Source organism: Bombina bombina, chromosome 3 (assembly GCF_027579735.1).
Source record: "Bombina bombina isolate aBomBom1 chromosome 3, aBomBom1.pri, whole genome shotgun sequence".
NCBI classification, from domain to species: domain Eukaryota; kingdom Metazoa; phylum Chordata; class Amphibia; order Anura; family Bombinatoridae; genus Bombina; species Bombina bombina.
This window is the reverse complement of record NC_069501.1, coordinates 515035293-515053516: the sequence shown is the minus strand read 5'-3', so window position 1 is coordinate 515053516 and position 18224 is coordinate 515035293. Positions and strand designations below refer to the sequence as shown.

General features: G+C 37.1%; 1 protein-coding gene across 6 annotated transcripts in view; it reads right to left on the bottom strand.

Moving 5' to 3' along the window:
* The window catches only part of NAV1 (neuron navigator 1), a 345632-nt gene that overhangs the window by 167779 nt on the left and 159629 nt on the right, over window positions 1–18224 (bottom strand). Inside the window, exon 1 of one of the 6 annotated variants that reach the window (XM_053706930.1) lies at window positions 10409–10533. The exons of 4 other annotated variants lie outside the window; for them this stretch is intronic. In XM_053706930.1, the coding sequence (XP_053562905.1) occupies window positions 10409–10425 (17 nt within the window). In that variant the 5' untranslated portion in view covers window positions 10426–10533. Of the gene's footprint in view, window positions 1–9192; window positions 9283–10408; window positions 10534–18224 lie in introns of those variants that run through there. One more of the 6 variants, XM_053706929.1, reaches the window with a different exon arrangement.

Genomic DNA, 18224 nt, shown 5'->3' with positions numbered 1-18224 from the left:
GTAAAAGGGATTCCTATCTCTCCTCCCCCACTATAAGGTATGGCTGTTAATCCTGTTAGCACTGAGCTGACCCCACTTACAATCCTAGAGCACACTGAAGTTCAAATGCAAGCAAAAGGGCACATTATAAGTGCTACTGCGTGCAGAGCGCCTGCTAGCTGTCAGCCCAGACCGCAGAGCGCTTCCCTGCTACCAGCACAAAGATTCATTAAGGGATAGAAAGGTCACAACTAAAATGTGCATGGGTGCATTTGAATTTTAAATAGAAGCATTTTTGCAATATATTTCCATCAGCAAAAATGCTTCTAGTAATTACGGTTTAAGCGGCATATGCACATATGCTACATGTGACTAGACGATCAGGATTCAAGCATCTTGTCTGTTTAGAAAGCTGGTAGAGGTGTATATTGTGCCATTAAAGACTTACAGGGACATGAAACCCACATGTTGTTTTCATGATTCAGACAGAGCATACGATTTTAAACAACTTTTCTATTTACTCCTATTATCTGATTTGTTTTGTTTTCTTGATATCATGTGTTGAAAAGCATACCTAGGTAGGGCCCAGGAGCAGCAATGCTGCTGATTGGTGGCTGCACATTTATGCATCTTTTTAATAGGTCGCCAGATGTGTTCAGCTAGTTAAAGAATACCAAGAGCAGAAAGCAAATTTGATAATAGAAGTAAATTGGAAAGTTGTTTAAAATTGTATTCTCTATATGAATCATGCAATAAATATGTGGGGGTTTTATGTCCCTTTATTTTGTGTAATGCAAGCTGCTGGTGACATTGAGGAGGTGTGTTTTGAATGCTCTGTGATTACCTTGTATCTAAGCCTCTTCTGACAGCCCCATGATCACATGGCTATGTATTTATTTATTATCTATTGACTTGCATTTTAGCCAATTAGTGCTGTGTTGTGCACAACTCCACCAGAGAGAACACAATGTTTTATATATGGCACACATGAACTATCAGTCTCTTGTTGTGAAAAGCAAATAATAAAGCATGCGACCAGAGGCTCTCTGTAGTGCTTAGAAACAGGCCGAAATGTAGAGGTTTAAATGTTATAAATATATTAATATAACAATGTTGGATGTACAAAGCTGGGGAATGGGTAGTAAAGGATAACAATTTTGGTGTTGACTGTCCCTTTATGTTAAAACTAGCTGATATTAAAGGGACACTGAACCCAAAAATTTTCTTTTATGATCCAGATAGAGCATGCAATTTTAAGCAACTTTCAAATTTACTCCTATTATCAATGTTTCTTCGTTCTCTTGCTATCTTTATATAAAAAAGAAGGCATCTAAGCTTTTTTCTTGGTTCAGACTCTTTACAGCAGTTTTTGATTGGTGGATGAATTTATCCACCAATCAGCAAGGACAACCTAGGTTGTTCACCAAAAACGGGCCAGCATCTAAACTTACATTCTTGCTTTTCAAATAAAGATTCCAAGAGAATGAAGAAAATTTGATAATAGGAGTAAATTAGAAAGTTGCTTAAAATTTCATGCTCTATCTGAATCACAAAAGAAAAAATTTGGGTTCAGTGTCCCTTTAACTTTTTTCAATGTTTGCCGCATAAATTATCATTAAATCAATTTATACCATTTGTGTTTTGGGAAGTTTGAGTAACATTTATAAATAACTGAAAATGTTATAATATTGCAAGGTATTATACTGACACACCCAGCTACCTCATTATGCCACCTGGCTGGCAACATGTCTCTGTGTCAGGGCATAAAGCAGAGAGAGTGAGAAAACAAAAACAATGGGTAAATCCAAAAGATTTACATAAAAATGCACTAAATACATATAAAACAATACACATGTAAGCCTTAAAGCAGACAAAATATACACATGCAATTACCCAATGCTTACACACTTACCCACAGTGTGTACCAACACATACATGCACACACCTGGATAAACAAACACTAAACAAACAGGTTTAACAACACATTCTTAGATTCTATCCCACACTATAGCGTTAACATTTTATTGGCAGACGACCATTATGAAACCTAACAAGCAGCAGTGCATAGTCACAATTTGACAAGGGTAATATTGACAATGCATTTTATACTGAGTGTCTATACACTGATAAAGACCACCAAGAAATGTATGGTGACAAGTATATACTGTGAATGAATACAGTACAGCGGGGTGACCACCCCTCCAAATGATGGGTCATAAGTAGGATGACCATATTGCCGCGTTTAAAAGGGACACATGAAAAATACATATGTCAGGGCTGTTTTCAAGACTGTTTAAGAAATGTTTTGCATAAGAACCCTAAAAAAAATGTATTTTTCATATGTGTCCCTTTTTAAAGCGGCAATATGGTCACCCTTAATCATAAGGGTATATTGAAAGGAGGTAAACAGATTTTACAAATGTCTTTATAAACAAACTCCAAATAATAAATCGTTTTAAGACAAAAGACCCAATCTTACATAGAACTGAAATCCAAGAATGTATACACTGCACAATATCAGATAGGACCGTAATATGCCATTTTTAGAGAACCAATCTGTGTGTTGCAGAATGAGTGAGTCAGAGCATTGGTGTGGAACTGAAGTGCTGCTAAAGTGTATATCTATATACTGATCTGTATAATCGTGCTGCATAAGGCCATACATTCCTTCTCGGGTCTAACAGTGGTTTCCATGTGACTTTGAGGTTTCCTGTAACAGTCAATGCTAAATCTTAGCGGTTTTTTTTTTTCATATCAATTCCGCTATTAACTTTGTATGGTGGAATATATATATATATATATATATATATATATATATATATATATATATATATATATATATATATATATATATATATATATATATATATATATATATATATATATATATATATATATATATATATATATATATATATACAGGGCCGTCTTTAACACAGGGCAAAAGGGGCAGCTGCCTAGGGCCCAGAGTCCTGAAAAAAAAATAAAAAAAATTTTATGGTTCATACCAGACTGCTGATGTGACATGGGAAACACACAAATTCAGTCATAATATTGTCACAGTCAAAAGTACTCTGCTGCTACATATATTTTTTTTAAAAACGGTGCCAGACCGTTCCGGTGTCATGTGACATGCCAAGCTATTGCCATGTGCTGTTTTAGATGTGCACTGTGCAGCACTGAATGCAAAGCCCTAACTCAGCATCCAGCCATTCCCACTGCATCAGAAAAGGTCCTACTGGGGTTACCACTGTTACCAGGTAACTGCTCTGGTTGTGGGGATTGTTTCTGGGTAGGGCTGACTGTAGGCGCATGCAGCAGAAAGCTGGTGCGGCAAGCACGTGAGGATTTGAGCATCTGTGCAGCTGCACACACTGCTCTCTTCAGTCTTGAGGCTGTGTGACTCATCTCACACTGTATCCATGCAGCCTTGGACAGACAGCATCCAGTCTGCTGGTCCCCTTAGCCCTGCTCTTTCTGCTGTGGCCCTAAGATCAACTAACTGAAGTTTGTTAGGGGAACAGTGCTTTGTAGAAAGGTGTCAGTGGGAATAATAAGTGAGTGCACACACGCCCCTCCCCATGCAGCATTGTCTAGTGCAGGGTGAGAGGGAACTTGTTCCTAGCAAAGTAGTGACATGTGCTGCTGTGGCTGATGTATAGTGTCATGCTGATACTTCACACATTAATGTAAGGTTTATTTTTATAGTTTTTGTTTTCTCTCTGTCTCAGATTTTACAGCTTCCCATAGCAGTTCTGCTGTTCCAGTCAGTAAACTTATATTTGTCTGCACCTCCATGCTTCCTCCTCAGTCTTTAACTTGCTTTGCTCCAGTTGGCTGCCCTAAATCTCTTTAACCAGCTAACCTCATACCAGAATCACATTCAAAAGAATATTAAATAAATCCACAGTGGAGGAATTTATATATTTATTTACTTATTAATACTGCTTATGTCCAGTTTCACATATTGCAATTTATTTCATTTTTTTTTAAATGATTAGCCCAGCAGTGGATGATCCACTGCTGGGCTAATAATTTTGAAAACAATTATAAAATAAATTGATTTAGTTGTTTTTTGGGATGTTGGGGTGGAGAGCGAAATTGCATGGGGTGGGGAAGAAATTTTTTGCCCATGGTCCAGTCAATATTAAAGACGGCCCTGCATATACACACACACTTGCAGAGTATAAAGTATATTCATGGTTCAGGCAATCTATGGTATTTTGCAGCATATTTTGATTACTCAATTTAACTTCCAGCCTCTTTAGGGAACATGGGTCCAGCACAAATATTTACAGCAAAAGCATGCAAAATAAATAATACATGTTTATTCTATTGTTTTTTTCATCATTAATAACATTAATTTATGGGGGAATTAAATTCTGAGTATAATGGGACATAAGTATCCCTACATTCACCCTGCTTTTAGCTGATTTCTTGACACAATTTTTAAATGATATTTGCCTTGTGTAGTTTTTCCACAAATAAAGCGTTAGTTATTAACTCTTTCTTGCTATGCACAAAGATTAGCAGTAATCCAATCTGTCAGCCACATAATGCAAAAGTTCAACCACTTGTCAACAGAGAATTAACATATTGTCAGTCACAGGTAGGCAGTATTAAAGGGACATTGCACAATAAAATTATGTTTATTTAAATCAATTCTGCATACCTATCTACTATTGTCTATCTAGATTATTTTGTCACCGACATTAGAGATTTTAAAATATTTGTACTATTTAAACTCACTTTGCCAAGCCTTTAGTCATTCTTGTGTTAACCCCTAAAAACACTTTCCCTGCATCATTTACCTCTACCCAGGCCACAGAGGCATTTGTCAGTCAAAAAACTGCATGTTTTAAAGCTCAGGCGGCGAATGGAGGGACAGTGTTCTATTCAACTATACCAATGTGTAGACAAGTAGTAGTAGCGCAGCATGACACAGGGCCCCTCACAGTAAAAAGAAAATCCCTATTAGATAACACGTCAGTTCAGACTTTATATGCCTAGGCCAGGAACGTTGGCCCTCCATAACTACATTTCCGATGATGCTCAACTGGACTACAGAGTGCCTAAGCATCATGGGTAATGTATTTCTGAACCATCAGGAGGGCCAAGGTTCCCCCATCCCTGCCTAGGCCATAGAGCTCAACACTTAACCACAAAGTGAATTTCCTTAACTTAAACTTAAAGGGCCTGATCAAAATCTTTCTGGCATGAAGAGAATCAATGCACAGTCTCTGAGGGAGGTTAACATTATATTGTACTGTATGTGTCCCAACGCAGAACATGCTGTGATCTGAGATGTCATTGCAGAAAATACAGCATGTCTGCAGAAAGGACCCATGCAGGAACTGTTAGTGCTTTAACTTTGCAGCGCTGCCCCATATCAGGCTGTTCTCTTCAAACAGCGCTGTGCTCTGGCTGCAATGTGTAAGTTTTCCTTAACACAGCGCATCCACAGCAAAGTGCTGTTTAAAGTGAACAGTCAAATATGCAGTGATGACTGGCTTTCAGATTTTTTTCCAAAACCGCCCCTAGCCTTTTCCAGTCTGCAAAGCTGTTTTTTCTGAATGTAAGACATTCTTATGAGCAATGCACCTTGTTTATTACTATATTTCTATGTTAGCCCAAGAGAAAAGGAAACAAATTTATTCAAGAGACATTTTACAATTTATTTGCCAATTTGCAATCCAATTTTCAACTGCTGCAATATATTATAAAACTTTTAAAATTGCTCTATTCTCCAGTTAATCAACACATTGCAACTGAACTGGTGCTTTAGTGTAACTGCCTCATTTAAAATTTAATTTTATTTAAAAATAGCCTGCAGAATTTTTTTTCACTAAAACCAAATCTCATTGCAGAAAGTGAAAAACAAGTTGTTCCTCTGGGTGTTTGTCTCTCCATCATATCCAGAACCTCACATAGCGGGATAAACAGCGATCAAGCTAGAATTTGTGGGGACCTGGCAGTACTGCCAAGACATAATATCAAAATAAAATATAATCAAAGTATTAAAAAAGGGTAAATACCCTCCTATAGGAATAGTGAAACCTTTGTCAGGATCTCTACATACAATTAAGGTGCGCTCTGTACAGGAGACTTGATTATGCACAACGAAGATCCACTCTGTGAGGAAATTGGTTGTTTCTCTTTGTATAGCCAAACCACAGATAGACTTCCAGGCCCAGATTTGCCTCAGAAGAAGCAAACAGCCAACATAGTGTAAACCATAAAACTCAAGCTGAAAATACTAAATGGAAAGTATTCACAGTAAGGTATCACACAAATATTTATTCCAGATAAAAGTAGCGCTGCAATAAAGTAGATCAACTTGGTTCAACGGATACAGCCATCTTTTTCAGGAGCTCTTTTAAAAAGCAATTATTGCTCTTGAAAATGAAGGTTGTGTCAGTTTAAACATGGTGATCCTGGGTCTGGAGTTCCATCAGTAATCAAATTTACTTCATTCTTTTGGTATCATTTGTTAAAGGAGCAGCAAAACACTACTGGTTTCTGACTGAACACAATTACAAATTATATATATATATATATATATATATATATATATATATATATATATAAATAGCCATTAATTTTAACACTAGTGAGCAACACTAGATGTTAAATCCAAACATAATAGTTAAATACATAGTTAAAGTATTGCTCAGGAGACGCAGATCACTGCTGGTCCAAAGCAAAAACGCCCGCTGACCTAATCAGCCGCAAACACACAACCCAACTGTACGACTACTTCTGCTAATTCTGTTTGGGACCAGCATGTCATTTTACCACTATAATGGGCCTTAAAAAGGGATATTCTAAAGTAAAAATGACATGCTCTTAATATAGTTTACTATGTGTTTAACCTCCACAAATTGGTCAAACATATAGTTACGTGGGACTACAATTCAGAGCCAAGTGCTCCTAATCAGGACTTTACCTATGTGTTTAACATCTTTATAAACACAGGCCGCTAATTGATTATTTCAATTCATGCACTAATAATTTTGCTCCTACTATTTTGTAAAATATACATTTATACATAAATTTTATTGTAAGACAACTAACTACTGGCTTTGGAAACTATGATACAATTATAAACCAATCAAGTAATCTACTAGTCTGCACACTGTCTAGGACATTGTACATTAGATTTTTTCTTTGCATACACGTTTTGTAGATGTTTCATTTATATAGCCCATCTGGGAGTGTTTTTGTAACAATGTATAGCTTTGCTTATTTTTGATAACATTTTGATGATTTTCAGACTCCTAACCAAGCCCCAAAGTATCAGATGCAGACCCAGGTCCACAGATTATTTCTGCTATTGTTTGTGTAATCTGCCTTTTCATATGCAGGGGAGGGTCTGCTCTTTCTGCTTCCCCAGTTTATTTCAGTGAGTGTCCCAGCCTAACCTCATCAATAGGGCTAAACTGGGAGCTTCTAAGTAAGATAGTTTCTAAAATGTTTTATACTGAATTTTTTAGATCAGTATCTGTGTATATTCTTCTTTATAGTAGGGTCTATTACATGCAGTTATATGAAAATCGGTGTACACTGTCCCTTTAAAAAGGACATGAGACCCAAACACATTTAGTCAAATAGACCATAAAATGTTAAACAACTTTCCAATTTACATCTATTATCAAATTTGCTTCATGCTTCATTCTCTAGGTATCCTTTTGCACTACTGGGAGCTAGCTGAACACAGCTGAGCCAATTACAAGAGGCATATATGTGAAGCCTCCAAACACTGTATAGCTCCCGGAAGTGGATTGCTGCTCCTGGGCCTACCTGCTTAATGTGATAAATGACTCAGTGTGACCCTAAATACTTGGCATATTATTATATAACTAATTGCATCACAGTAATGTTCTGCATATTTATATGTGTCATTTAAAATGTCACAATAATGTTCTCCAACTTATGTTACTGTATGTAATTATAATCACTATAATGTCCTCTATCAAGTTTAGTAAACTGGTGGCTGTGAGCTGAATGGGGCCTGTGGTACTAGTTTTTGTGTCCGCTTGAAAATGCGTCACAACCCTAATCTTCATTAGTGTATCGCTACCTGCCCATATTACGTAAAGCGTTTAAATGTATCATTCTGCACAGTTTATCTTCACATCTGCAGGGAAAAACGTACTCAAATTTCTATGCCGTCTGTACGTTTTCTCATGAAGGTTACAATCTCCAAATTATTAAAGATGCTACCAACAAATTAGAAAAGGGAGTGAATTGTATTGCTTATTCCCTTGAAAAGTATAGAGGAGGTGACCCTAGAAATGATTCGCCCATAGGCAGCTGTGTAGTTTCCAAAACTTCCGGCTCTGCATGCTTCTCACTATACACTGTGTGTATACTGCTATACTGTGTGCAATGGATGAGTAAGAAAGTAACTTTTTCTGTGATTGGCAAATATTTCCAAACCCAGCTGCTATACCATTGTGTGTATAAAATTAATGATATATATATATATATATATATATATATATATATATATATATATATATATATATATATATATATATATATATATTTTATAAAAGTATGTGTAAAATTGCAGAAGTTATGACTGAAATGACTCATGTTACTTTGTTTATAAATACTGAATCTGATAACATGATCATAAAACTTATACTGAATCCTTATTAGCGGGTGCAGCAATCTACATATAAAGTTTTGTATATTAAACTATTTTGCAATACATTTTGTCACATTATGCTGCTGCAATGTATTTTTATACAGTTATATTATGATTAGTATACTAGTAAATGTTACTATATAGTTTATCATCCAGCATATCACATCCGAATATCAGTACACAAGCAATTAGCACTCCTAAATACGACTCTTCCAAATTGAACAAATGCATCAATAGAATAACATAGAAACAAGATATAAATGTAACTCTGTGTACTTTTCCTACTTTAATGCGTGTAGCAGTACAGATCATTACACTCTCCACCACCCCCTCCCTTGTTTTAAGACTAAATAAAAGCTTTTTTAGGGTCTGAGATACTGGATTATGGAGTGACAAAGTGAATCTAGCACTGCAGGCACACCTAGCAATCTCAGTGTTAATGCACAGTTATAAGGTGAGCGGGAGGTTTAAACACAGCGTCCTCCTCAGAGCTAACGGCTACAAGTATAAGGTTTCACAGCTGAAGGGGGGCTCTGGGGGGACTAAGTGAATGCCCTTACCTGGAGATGAGGTGTGCAGCTCTGCGGGGTCTCTGCAGCAGGGAGCTCATTCTATTACTGTTAGGGACACTGCACCCTACTCAGCCCACTTCAAAGGAGGGTTCTACATTTAGCTTAAACCCGCCCCACTCACTGCTCTTAAAGGCACAGCAGCTAAAGCAAACTATTTGAAATCCTTAACAATATGAATTCTCAGAAAGTGAGCCAAAAATAAGGTAGGATACAAACAAAAAAAGGAGTGAATGTTAGTCACAAAGAAAGACTTACATCTATGCATTGCTTTTTTTTTACATTTTAAACACGTTTATGTATTGTTTGTATATAAATATTTAGTAGTTTGATTTCATGGTTATTTTTCTGTTACTTGGATTTTTTTGTGTGCAATATCTACTGTTGGCACTGTTTAAATACCACCGCCCCATAAGGACGGAGTAAAGATGGGTGAGACAAGTTTAGCAGTATGAGGGTAGGGAGGAGTGGGCTTTTGGGATTATCCCCGCAGTGTGCAGGGTCAGACAGAGAGTCAGTGACTCACCCAAAGTCCTGTCTGATATTGCACATCTGGAAATTTAGCAGCTAGATGGGTGACTATTTATCCCTCTGTGTACGGAGAAACTCCTGTCACAACCACTGCAGCTCCCGATGTCCCTATACAGAGCAAAACATGTATCTGCTGTTGTTATACTGAACTTTCCAAATGCAGCTGTCACAGCATCTTCTGCATTACAGTCTGCACGTGTATATGTGCTAGCTATAGTTTCATTATGGGCTTTCATGCATTGTCATGGTAACCAGCCCCCCCCCAAATGCTGCAGAACTGCTGATCACATTCCCCCCTCCTCATACAGACCTCCCCAAACACAGCACATATGCGTCTGACTGCAGTAACACCAACAGACACAATGTAACACACAGACACACAATGTGACTTTCCCAGACACAATAATAATACATTGTGACTCCAGACACAACTACAATATGACATAACAGAACAATGGGACATTGATACATAGTGACATTGGCAAAAAAGCAAATAGTGAATGACATCCACCTTGCCGGAGACACAATGTGAACCTCACAAAGACACACTGAATGTTAAGCCAACGTTGACATGCACTGTGACAAAGATGCAGTGTGTGACAGAGCAGACATTATAACAGACACATATTCTCACAGCACGGTGTCACATAGAGGGGTGTGTCTGGTCACACAATACCTTCCCGGTTTCCCCATGCAGCTCTGACAGTCTTGAAGCTCATTGTTCCCAGCTCAGATATGGGGGAGGAGGAGTGTGACAGACAGTGAGAGGGGGACTGCGCAGATCTGCGGAGCACACACACATGTGAAATGCTCTGCACCTCCAGCTGTCATCCAGGAAGACAGCCAAGAGATTACTAACCCCCTACACCCTGCACAGCATGACTGAGACACTCCCCCCGTTAACCCCAGCCACTGAATAAAACTATAACACTCAGAAACCTCCATTAACCCCTTATCTACCAGGAAGAGCAGATAGAACACTCCCTTTCCATTAACCCCATCCACGAAAATTAATTAAAGCCCGAAAGAGCAGCACATCCAGGATACTCAATGTACATTAACTGTTTAACTGCTGGTAAGAACAGTAAACACAAGTCACAACTACCAGTAAAAGTAGAAGACTTAGTTAAAGAAGCACAATTAACCCATTAACAACCAGAGTAGAATTACTAATTAAAGGGACATAGAAATGCAAAAAGAAAATGCTCTGTGTTATTGTACTTTATTATTGCACTCATGCTTGCATAACTATGTATTTAACCTCTGCAAAGGAGTTAAACGCATAGTTAATGTCAGCTCTAGAGCAGTAGTGCACTACTAAGAGATAGCTGAATATATATGGTGATCCAATGACAAGAGACAAATGTTTATAGCCACCATTCACCAGCCAGCAGTGCACCGATGCCCCTGAACCTATCCATATACCCTTTTCAACAAAGGATAGCAAAAGAACAATGTACATGCTATCTGAACAATTAAATTTTAATTTTGGCTTTCACGTCCCTTTAACACGTCCCCTTAACTGTAAGCAAGAGCAGTACAGCTTTTACTTATTAACACTAACTACTTAGAAGTGAAGCAAGTCAAGTATGGCTTCCCATTAACATTGTAAAGGGACAATAGACACCATGAGATTGAAACGCTAGTAACTCACTTATAACTGCCCTTATCTTGATTCAGCAGAGGATATAACACAAGATAATAGGATTTTAAAAACTAGTGAGGCCTAAATTACAACGTGGTGGCTCCCATTTCTTTTCATATATATAATCAATATTTTAACAACTAAAATAACTAAATAAAAACATACCTGCAATTATTCTCAAGTTAAACTTTGCTTTTGAATACATCACTATGTGTAGCATTTATTTATAATTTAACTTCCCTTTAACCTTTTAAAGCCGCTATGCCGTTCTATTCCGTCATAATTACACTGGGCTTTAAAGCCGTTATGACGGAATACAACGTCATAGCTAACGGCTGTCCTGAAGCCTTCTGTGCTTTCAGGATTTGATTGCGGTCTGGAGGGCGTTCCTAGGGTTGTAGGGACGCCCCCCAGACGCGATCCAATAATTGAAATCTCGCAATCGTGTGGTTTCAATTTGTATACATCGGAACAGTTGTTACTTTAGCCCTGACAAGAAAGGGTTAAAGTCATGAGGAAGCACATTAGAATTTCAAATTCTAGAAGCAATTGTTTTTGGCCTTACATGTTATGTAATGAGTGAGATAATTGATGACGCAATTAATTATGCTATGTCCGATGTTATAGTTGATGTCACAAAGTTCAGAATTACTTATAATATTTAAACACAAACTCTGGAATTAAAGTAAGATTTTCTTCTATAAATACACAGACACAATACACACATGCATATAATAGACAGATATTCAAATTCTGTTGTCTGTGATTTAACGTTTACCACCATTAACAAGCATGATTTTATGATTTGACCTCCTGGGTTCCAGTAACACAAAGAACAGTAATTTAAACTCTTGGTTTCCTTAACAAACACATACACATAAACAAAACAGTGCTTTCAATCCTCTGCCAATAACAAATGCAGCTGAACTGTAACCCGTTTATTGCTTAAAGAGACTGTTATATTAACACATTCTTGTAACAGACAGGAGTGAGCACAATGCTATCTATATGACACTTATGAACTAGCACTATCTAACTGTGAAAATCTGTGAAAATACCCTGAGATAAGAGGCGGCCTTCAAGGGCTTATACATTAACATACAATCCTACCTTTAGCTTAATTTATAACAAAGAATACCACAAGATCAAATTTGATGATAAAAGTAAATTAGAATGTTGTTTAAAATTGCATGCCCTTTCTAAATAATGACTTTACTGTCCCTTTAAACACACACAGAAGTAAATTAATCCCTTGTTAAAAACATGTAGCAGTTATCTAATCCCCTGATTGCTTGGAAACAAAGGACAATCAAGGGTTAAATGATTGCTGCATAACAAAATCACAAGTCATTTAACCCTTTGATTGCCCATAAAACAAACACTCAAGTCAAAATTAAACTTTCATTATTCAGCAAGGGCATGTAATTTTAAACAACTTTCCAATTTACTTGCATTAAAAAATATGTGCACATTCTTTTTTATATTTAAACTTTTTGAGTCACCAGCAAGAATTCACAGCATATATGTATTTGTATTTGTGATTGGCTGAAGGCTGTCACATGGTACATGTATACATTTGTGATTGGCTGATGGCTGTCACATGGTACAGGGGGAGTGGAAATAGACATAACTTTTAAAATTGTCAGAAAAAAATCTACTACTCATTTGAAGTTCAGACTAAGTGCTATTGCGTTGTCTTGTTATCTTGCATTTGTTGATTATGCAAATCTACTGTGTTGACTGGTTGTTTAACTAGTCTGAGTTCCAAAATCCTTCAAGTAGTAACATTTTTGCTGTAGAAGTGCATGGCTTACATTTTGTAATGTACATTTTGAAACCAGTGAGAACTTAAAGGGACACTGAACCCAATTTTTTTCTTTAGTGATTCAGATAGAGCATGCAATTGTAAGCAACTTTCTAATTTACTCCTATTATCAATTTTTCTTCGTTCTCTTGCAATCTTTATTTGAAAAAGTAGGCATTTAAGCTTTTTGTGTGGTTCAGAACTCTGGACAGCACTTTTTTATTGGTGGATGAATTTATCCACCAATCAGCAAGGAAAACCCAGGTTGTTCACCAAAAATGGGCCGGCATCTAAACTTACATTCTAGTATTTCAAATAAAGATACCAAGAGAATAAAGAAAATTTTATAACAGGAGTTAATTAGAAAGTTGTTTAAAATTTCATGCTCTATCTGAATCATGAAAGAAAAAAAATGTGTTCAGTGTCCCTTTAAAACTCTGACACTAAAGTTTGTTGAGGTGTTTTATTTGCCATTTTATTGAACAACATACAGGGATAATCCCCCTTTAACCATTTCAGTGCCAGATGTACTATAAGTAACAGCAAGTCTGAGCTTTTTTCCCCTCATGATACTCCATTAACAATTGTTTTAGAGATGACCTGTTGAGTAAATTACAGTGATGCTTATTAATAGTGCACATCATCTCTTCTTCCTTAGATTTCAACTTCTGGTATGCCGGCCCTTATAAAACATTTAGCTATATACTATCTCTATCTCACCATAAATTATTAATCTATCACTTATATCTTCTCTTATCATTTTATGACTTCTTTATATCCTGCTCTACTCAATCACTCAACCGTGCAAATCCATCAATACAGGATATGCACAAATATAAGTCATAAACATAAACAATGCATGAGAACAGCTATATTTTGCAACAAGGCAATTATTGGTGCAGTAGGAGGAGACAAAGGGCCAGACCAGATTACAAGTGGAGTGCAAAATTGCGCTTTCACAAGCGCGATATTTGCGATCCAGTCGTAACAGAAGCATACATAGTTGCATGGAAGCTTTGTGCTCAATGGGAGCCGCGTTCTCATGCTGTGAGACACGTCATGAGAACCTAAGTGCAGTGAAGGGGGTAACTCACGCAGCGATGGGCAGCAAATGTAAATATATATTTTTCTATGAGTTTGTGTATATAAAGATATATATATATATATATATTTATACATATACATTCAAAGGGAACACACAGTTCCCCATAGACCACAATGTAAAGGCACACCCCACACATGCCAACTTTAACCCTTAAAAACTGCTTTGTGTGGTTTTATTTAAAAAAAGAAAAGCAAAAAAATATTAATAATACAAACACCACACTTAAATTTGGGGGCAATTGGGGGACACTTAGAAAATTAACCAGAGAACAGATCTCTGATTAACTTTCAGAGCGCTAATTGCTACAGCGAGCTTGCTGTAGCAATAACCAGCCACTTGTAATGGCTGGTTAATTAATTATCATGCGCCCGTTTATGGGTGTTCGATAAATTAGCACTCCACTTGTAATCTAGACCAAAATGACCTATAATACTGTGCAACTGTATGTATAAAAGTTCAGATATACAAATATATTTACAAATAGACAAACATATATATACACAATAATGAGCCATAGTGCAGACAAGTTACTGGATCCTTATACAAAAGGTCCGTTTCCAAGTGCATACACTAAAATGCTCCACAAGTACTTAACGGTAGAAAATCAAAGATACACAGTTAGGGAGCACCAAAGGCTTAAATCGGAGCTTTCTCGCTGTTTGTGTAGCGTAGCAACCGATTACCTTATACAGCTCCACTATCTTTGATTTTCTACCGTTAAGTACTTGTGGAGCATTTTAGTGTATGCACTTGGAAACTGACCTTTTGTATAAGGATCCAGTAACTTGTCTGCACTATGGCTCATTATTGTGTATATACATGTTTGTCTATTTGTAAATATATTTGTATATCTGAACTTTTACAAGACAAGTGTGTCTTTTTAAATCACCAAAATAAATCTATGGTTTTTAAAACTCTGCTATATTATAGTGTACAGTGTGGTCAATTGAGACATATAGATTAGACACACACATCTATACATATAATATCCCCTTACTCCCCATACCACTGGAAACGGACAACGGTGACCCATTGGAGATACACCAAATACTGGAGGAGCGTGGACAAACGAAAAGGGAGCAAAGGAACAGAGTACAACCATAGAAGTGCATTTCTAGTACCTCACTACTTGAGGGTACACCAGGTGAGCGCGGATAATTCCCCCACTGTTATTCATGTACTGATTGTGAACATATTACACGAAGTGTGCCCCTGTGCGCCTGTCTCTTTCTATACTTTTCCATATATATATATATATATATATATATATATATATAGTATAGTATATATATATAGCAACTATGATATTATAGTAAGCAGTTAGAGAGATTTATAGGGTGTAGTTGTAAATAGTTATAGGGACCAGTTTTTGTTATTCTTTGTTGAAAAGATATCTAGATAGGTAGCCTGCACAAGTCTGAAGCACTACATGATAGGAAACAGTGCTGCCATATATAGGGTCACCATATTGCCGCTTTAAAAAGGGACACACATGAAAAATACATATGTCAGGGCTGTTTAAAAAAATGTTTTGCATAAGAACCCTGACATATGTATTTTTCATGTGTCCCTTTTTAAAGTGGCAATATGGTCACCCTAGCCATATAGTGCTGCAGACACATGCACACTCCTGAGCTTACCTTCACGCTTTTCAAGAAAAGGATAACAAAAAACAAAGAAAATTTGATAATAGTAGTAAATTAGAGAGTTGTTTAAAACTGTATGTTTTATATGAATGATGAAAGAAAAAAAAAAAAAAATTTATGTAAGAACTTACCTGATAAATTCATTTCTTTCATATTAGCAAGAGTCCATGAGCTAGTGACGTATGGGATATACATTCCTACCAGGAGGGGCAAAGTTTCCCAAACCTCAAAATGCTTACAAATACACCCCTCACCACACCCACAAATCAGTTTAACGCATAGCCAAGAAGTGGGGTGATAAGAAAAAGTGCGAAAGCATAAAAAATAAGGAATTGGAATAGTTGTGCTTTATACAAAAAAATCATAACCACCACAAAAAAGGGTGGGCCTCATGGACTCTTGCTAATATGAAAGAAATTAATTTATCAGGTAAGTTCTTACATAAATTATGTTTTCTTTCATGTAATTAGCAAGAGTCCATGAGCTAGTGACGTATGGGATAATGACTACCCAAGATGTGGATCTTTCCACGCAAGAGTCACTAGAGAGGGAGGGATAAAATAAAGACAGCCATTTCCTGCTGAAAATAATCCACACCCAAAATAAAGTTTAATGAAAAACATAAACAGAAGATTCAAACTGAAACCGCTGCCTGAAGTACTTTTCTACCAAAAACTGCTTCAGAAGAAGAAAATACATCAAAATGGTAGAATTTAGTAAAAGTATGCAAAGAGGACCAAGTTGCTGCTTTGCAAATCTGATCAACCGAAGCTTCATTCCTAAACGCCCAGGAAGTAGAAACTGACCTAGTAGAATGAGCTGTAATCCTTTGAGGCAGAGTTTTACCCGACTCGACATAGGCATGATGAATTAAAGATTTCAACCAAGATGCCAAAGAAATGGCAGAAGCTTTCTGGCCTTTTCTAGAACCGGAAAAGATAAAAAATAGACTAGAAGTCTTTCGGAAAGACTTAGTAGCTTCAACATAATATTTCAAAGCTCTAACAACATCCAAAGAATGCAACGATTTCTCCTTAGAATTCTTAGGATTAGGACATAATGAGGGAACCACAATTTCTCTACTAATGTTGTTGGAATTCACAACCTTAGGTAAAAATTCAAAAGAAGTTCGCAACACCGCCTTATCCTGATGAAAAATCAGAAAAGGAGACTCACAAGAAAGAGCAGATAATTCAGAGATTCTTCTGGCAGAAGAGATCGCCAAAAGGAACAAAACTTTCCAAGAAAGTAATTTAATGTCCAAAGAATGCATGGGTTCAAAAGGAGGAGCTTGAAGAGCCCCCAGAACCAAATTCAAACTCCAAGGAGGAGAAATTGACTTAATGACAGGTTTTATACGAACCAAAGCTTGTACAAAACAATGAATATCAGGAAGATTAGCAATCTTTCTGTGAAAAAGAACAGAAAGAGCAGAGATTTGTCCTTTCAAAGAACTTGCGGACAAACCTTTATCTAAACCATCCTGAAGAAACTGTAAAATTCTCGGAATTCTAAAAGAATGCCAAGAAAAATGATGAGAAAGACACCAAGAAATATAAGTCTTCCAGACTCTATAATATATCTCTCTAGATACAGATTTACGAGCCTGTAACATAGTATTAATCACAGAGTCAGAGAAACCTCTTTGACCAAGAATCAAGCGTTCAATCTCCATACCTTTTAAATTTAAGGATTTGAGATCCTGATGGAAAAAAGGACCTTGCGACAGAAGGTCTGGTCTTAGCGGAAGAGTCCACGGATGGCAAGAGGCCATCCGGACAAGATCCGCATACCAAAACCTGTGAGGCCATGCCGGAGCTACCAGCAGAACAAACGAGCATTCCTTCAGAATCTTGGAGATTACTCTTGGAAGAAGATCTAGAGGCGGAACGATATAGGCAGGATGATACTTCCAAGGAAGTGATAATGCATCCACTGCCTCCGCCTGAGGATCCCGGGATCTGGACAGATACCTGGGAAGTTTCTTGTTTAGATGAGAAACCATCAGATCTATTTCTGGAAGTTCCCACATTTGAACAATCTGAAGAAATACCTCTGGGTGAAGAGACCATTCGCCCGGATGCAACGTTTGGCGACTGAGATAATCCGCTTCCCAATTGTCTATACCTGGGATATGAACCGCAGAGATTAGACAGGAGCTGGATTCCGCCCAAACCAGAATTCGAGATACTTCTTTCATAGCCAGAGGACTGTGAGTCCCTCCTTGATGATTGATGTATGCCACAGTTGTGACATTGTCTGTCTGAAAACAAATGAACGATTCTCTCTTCA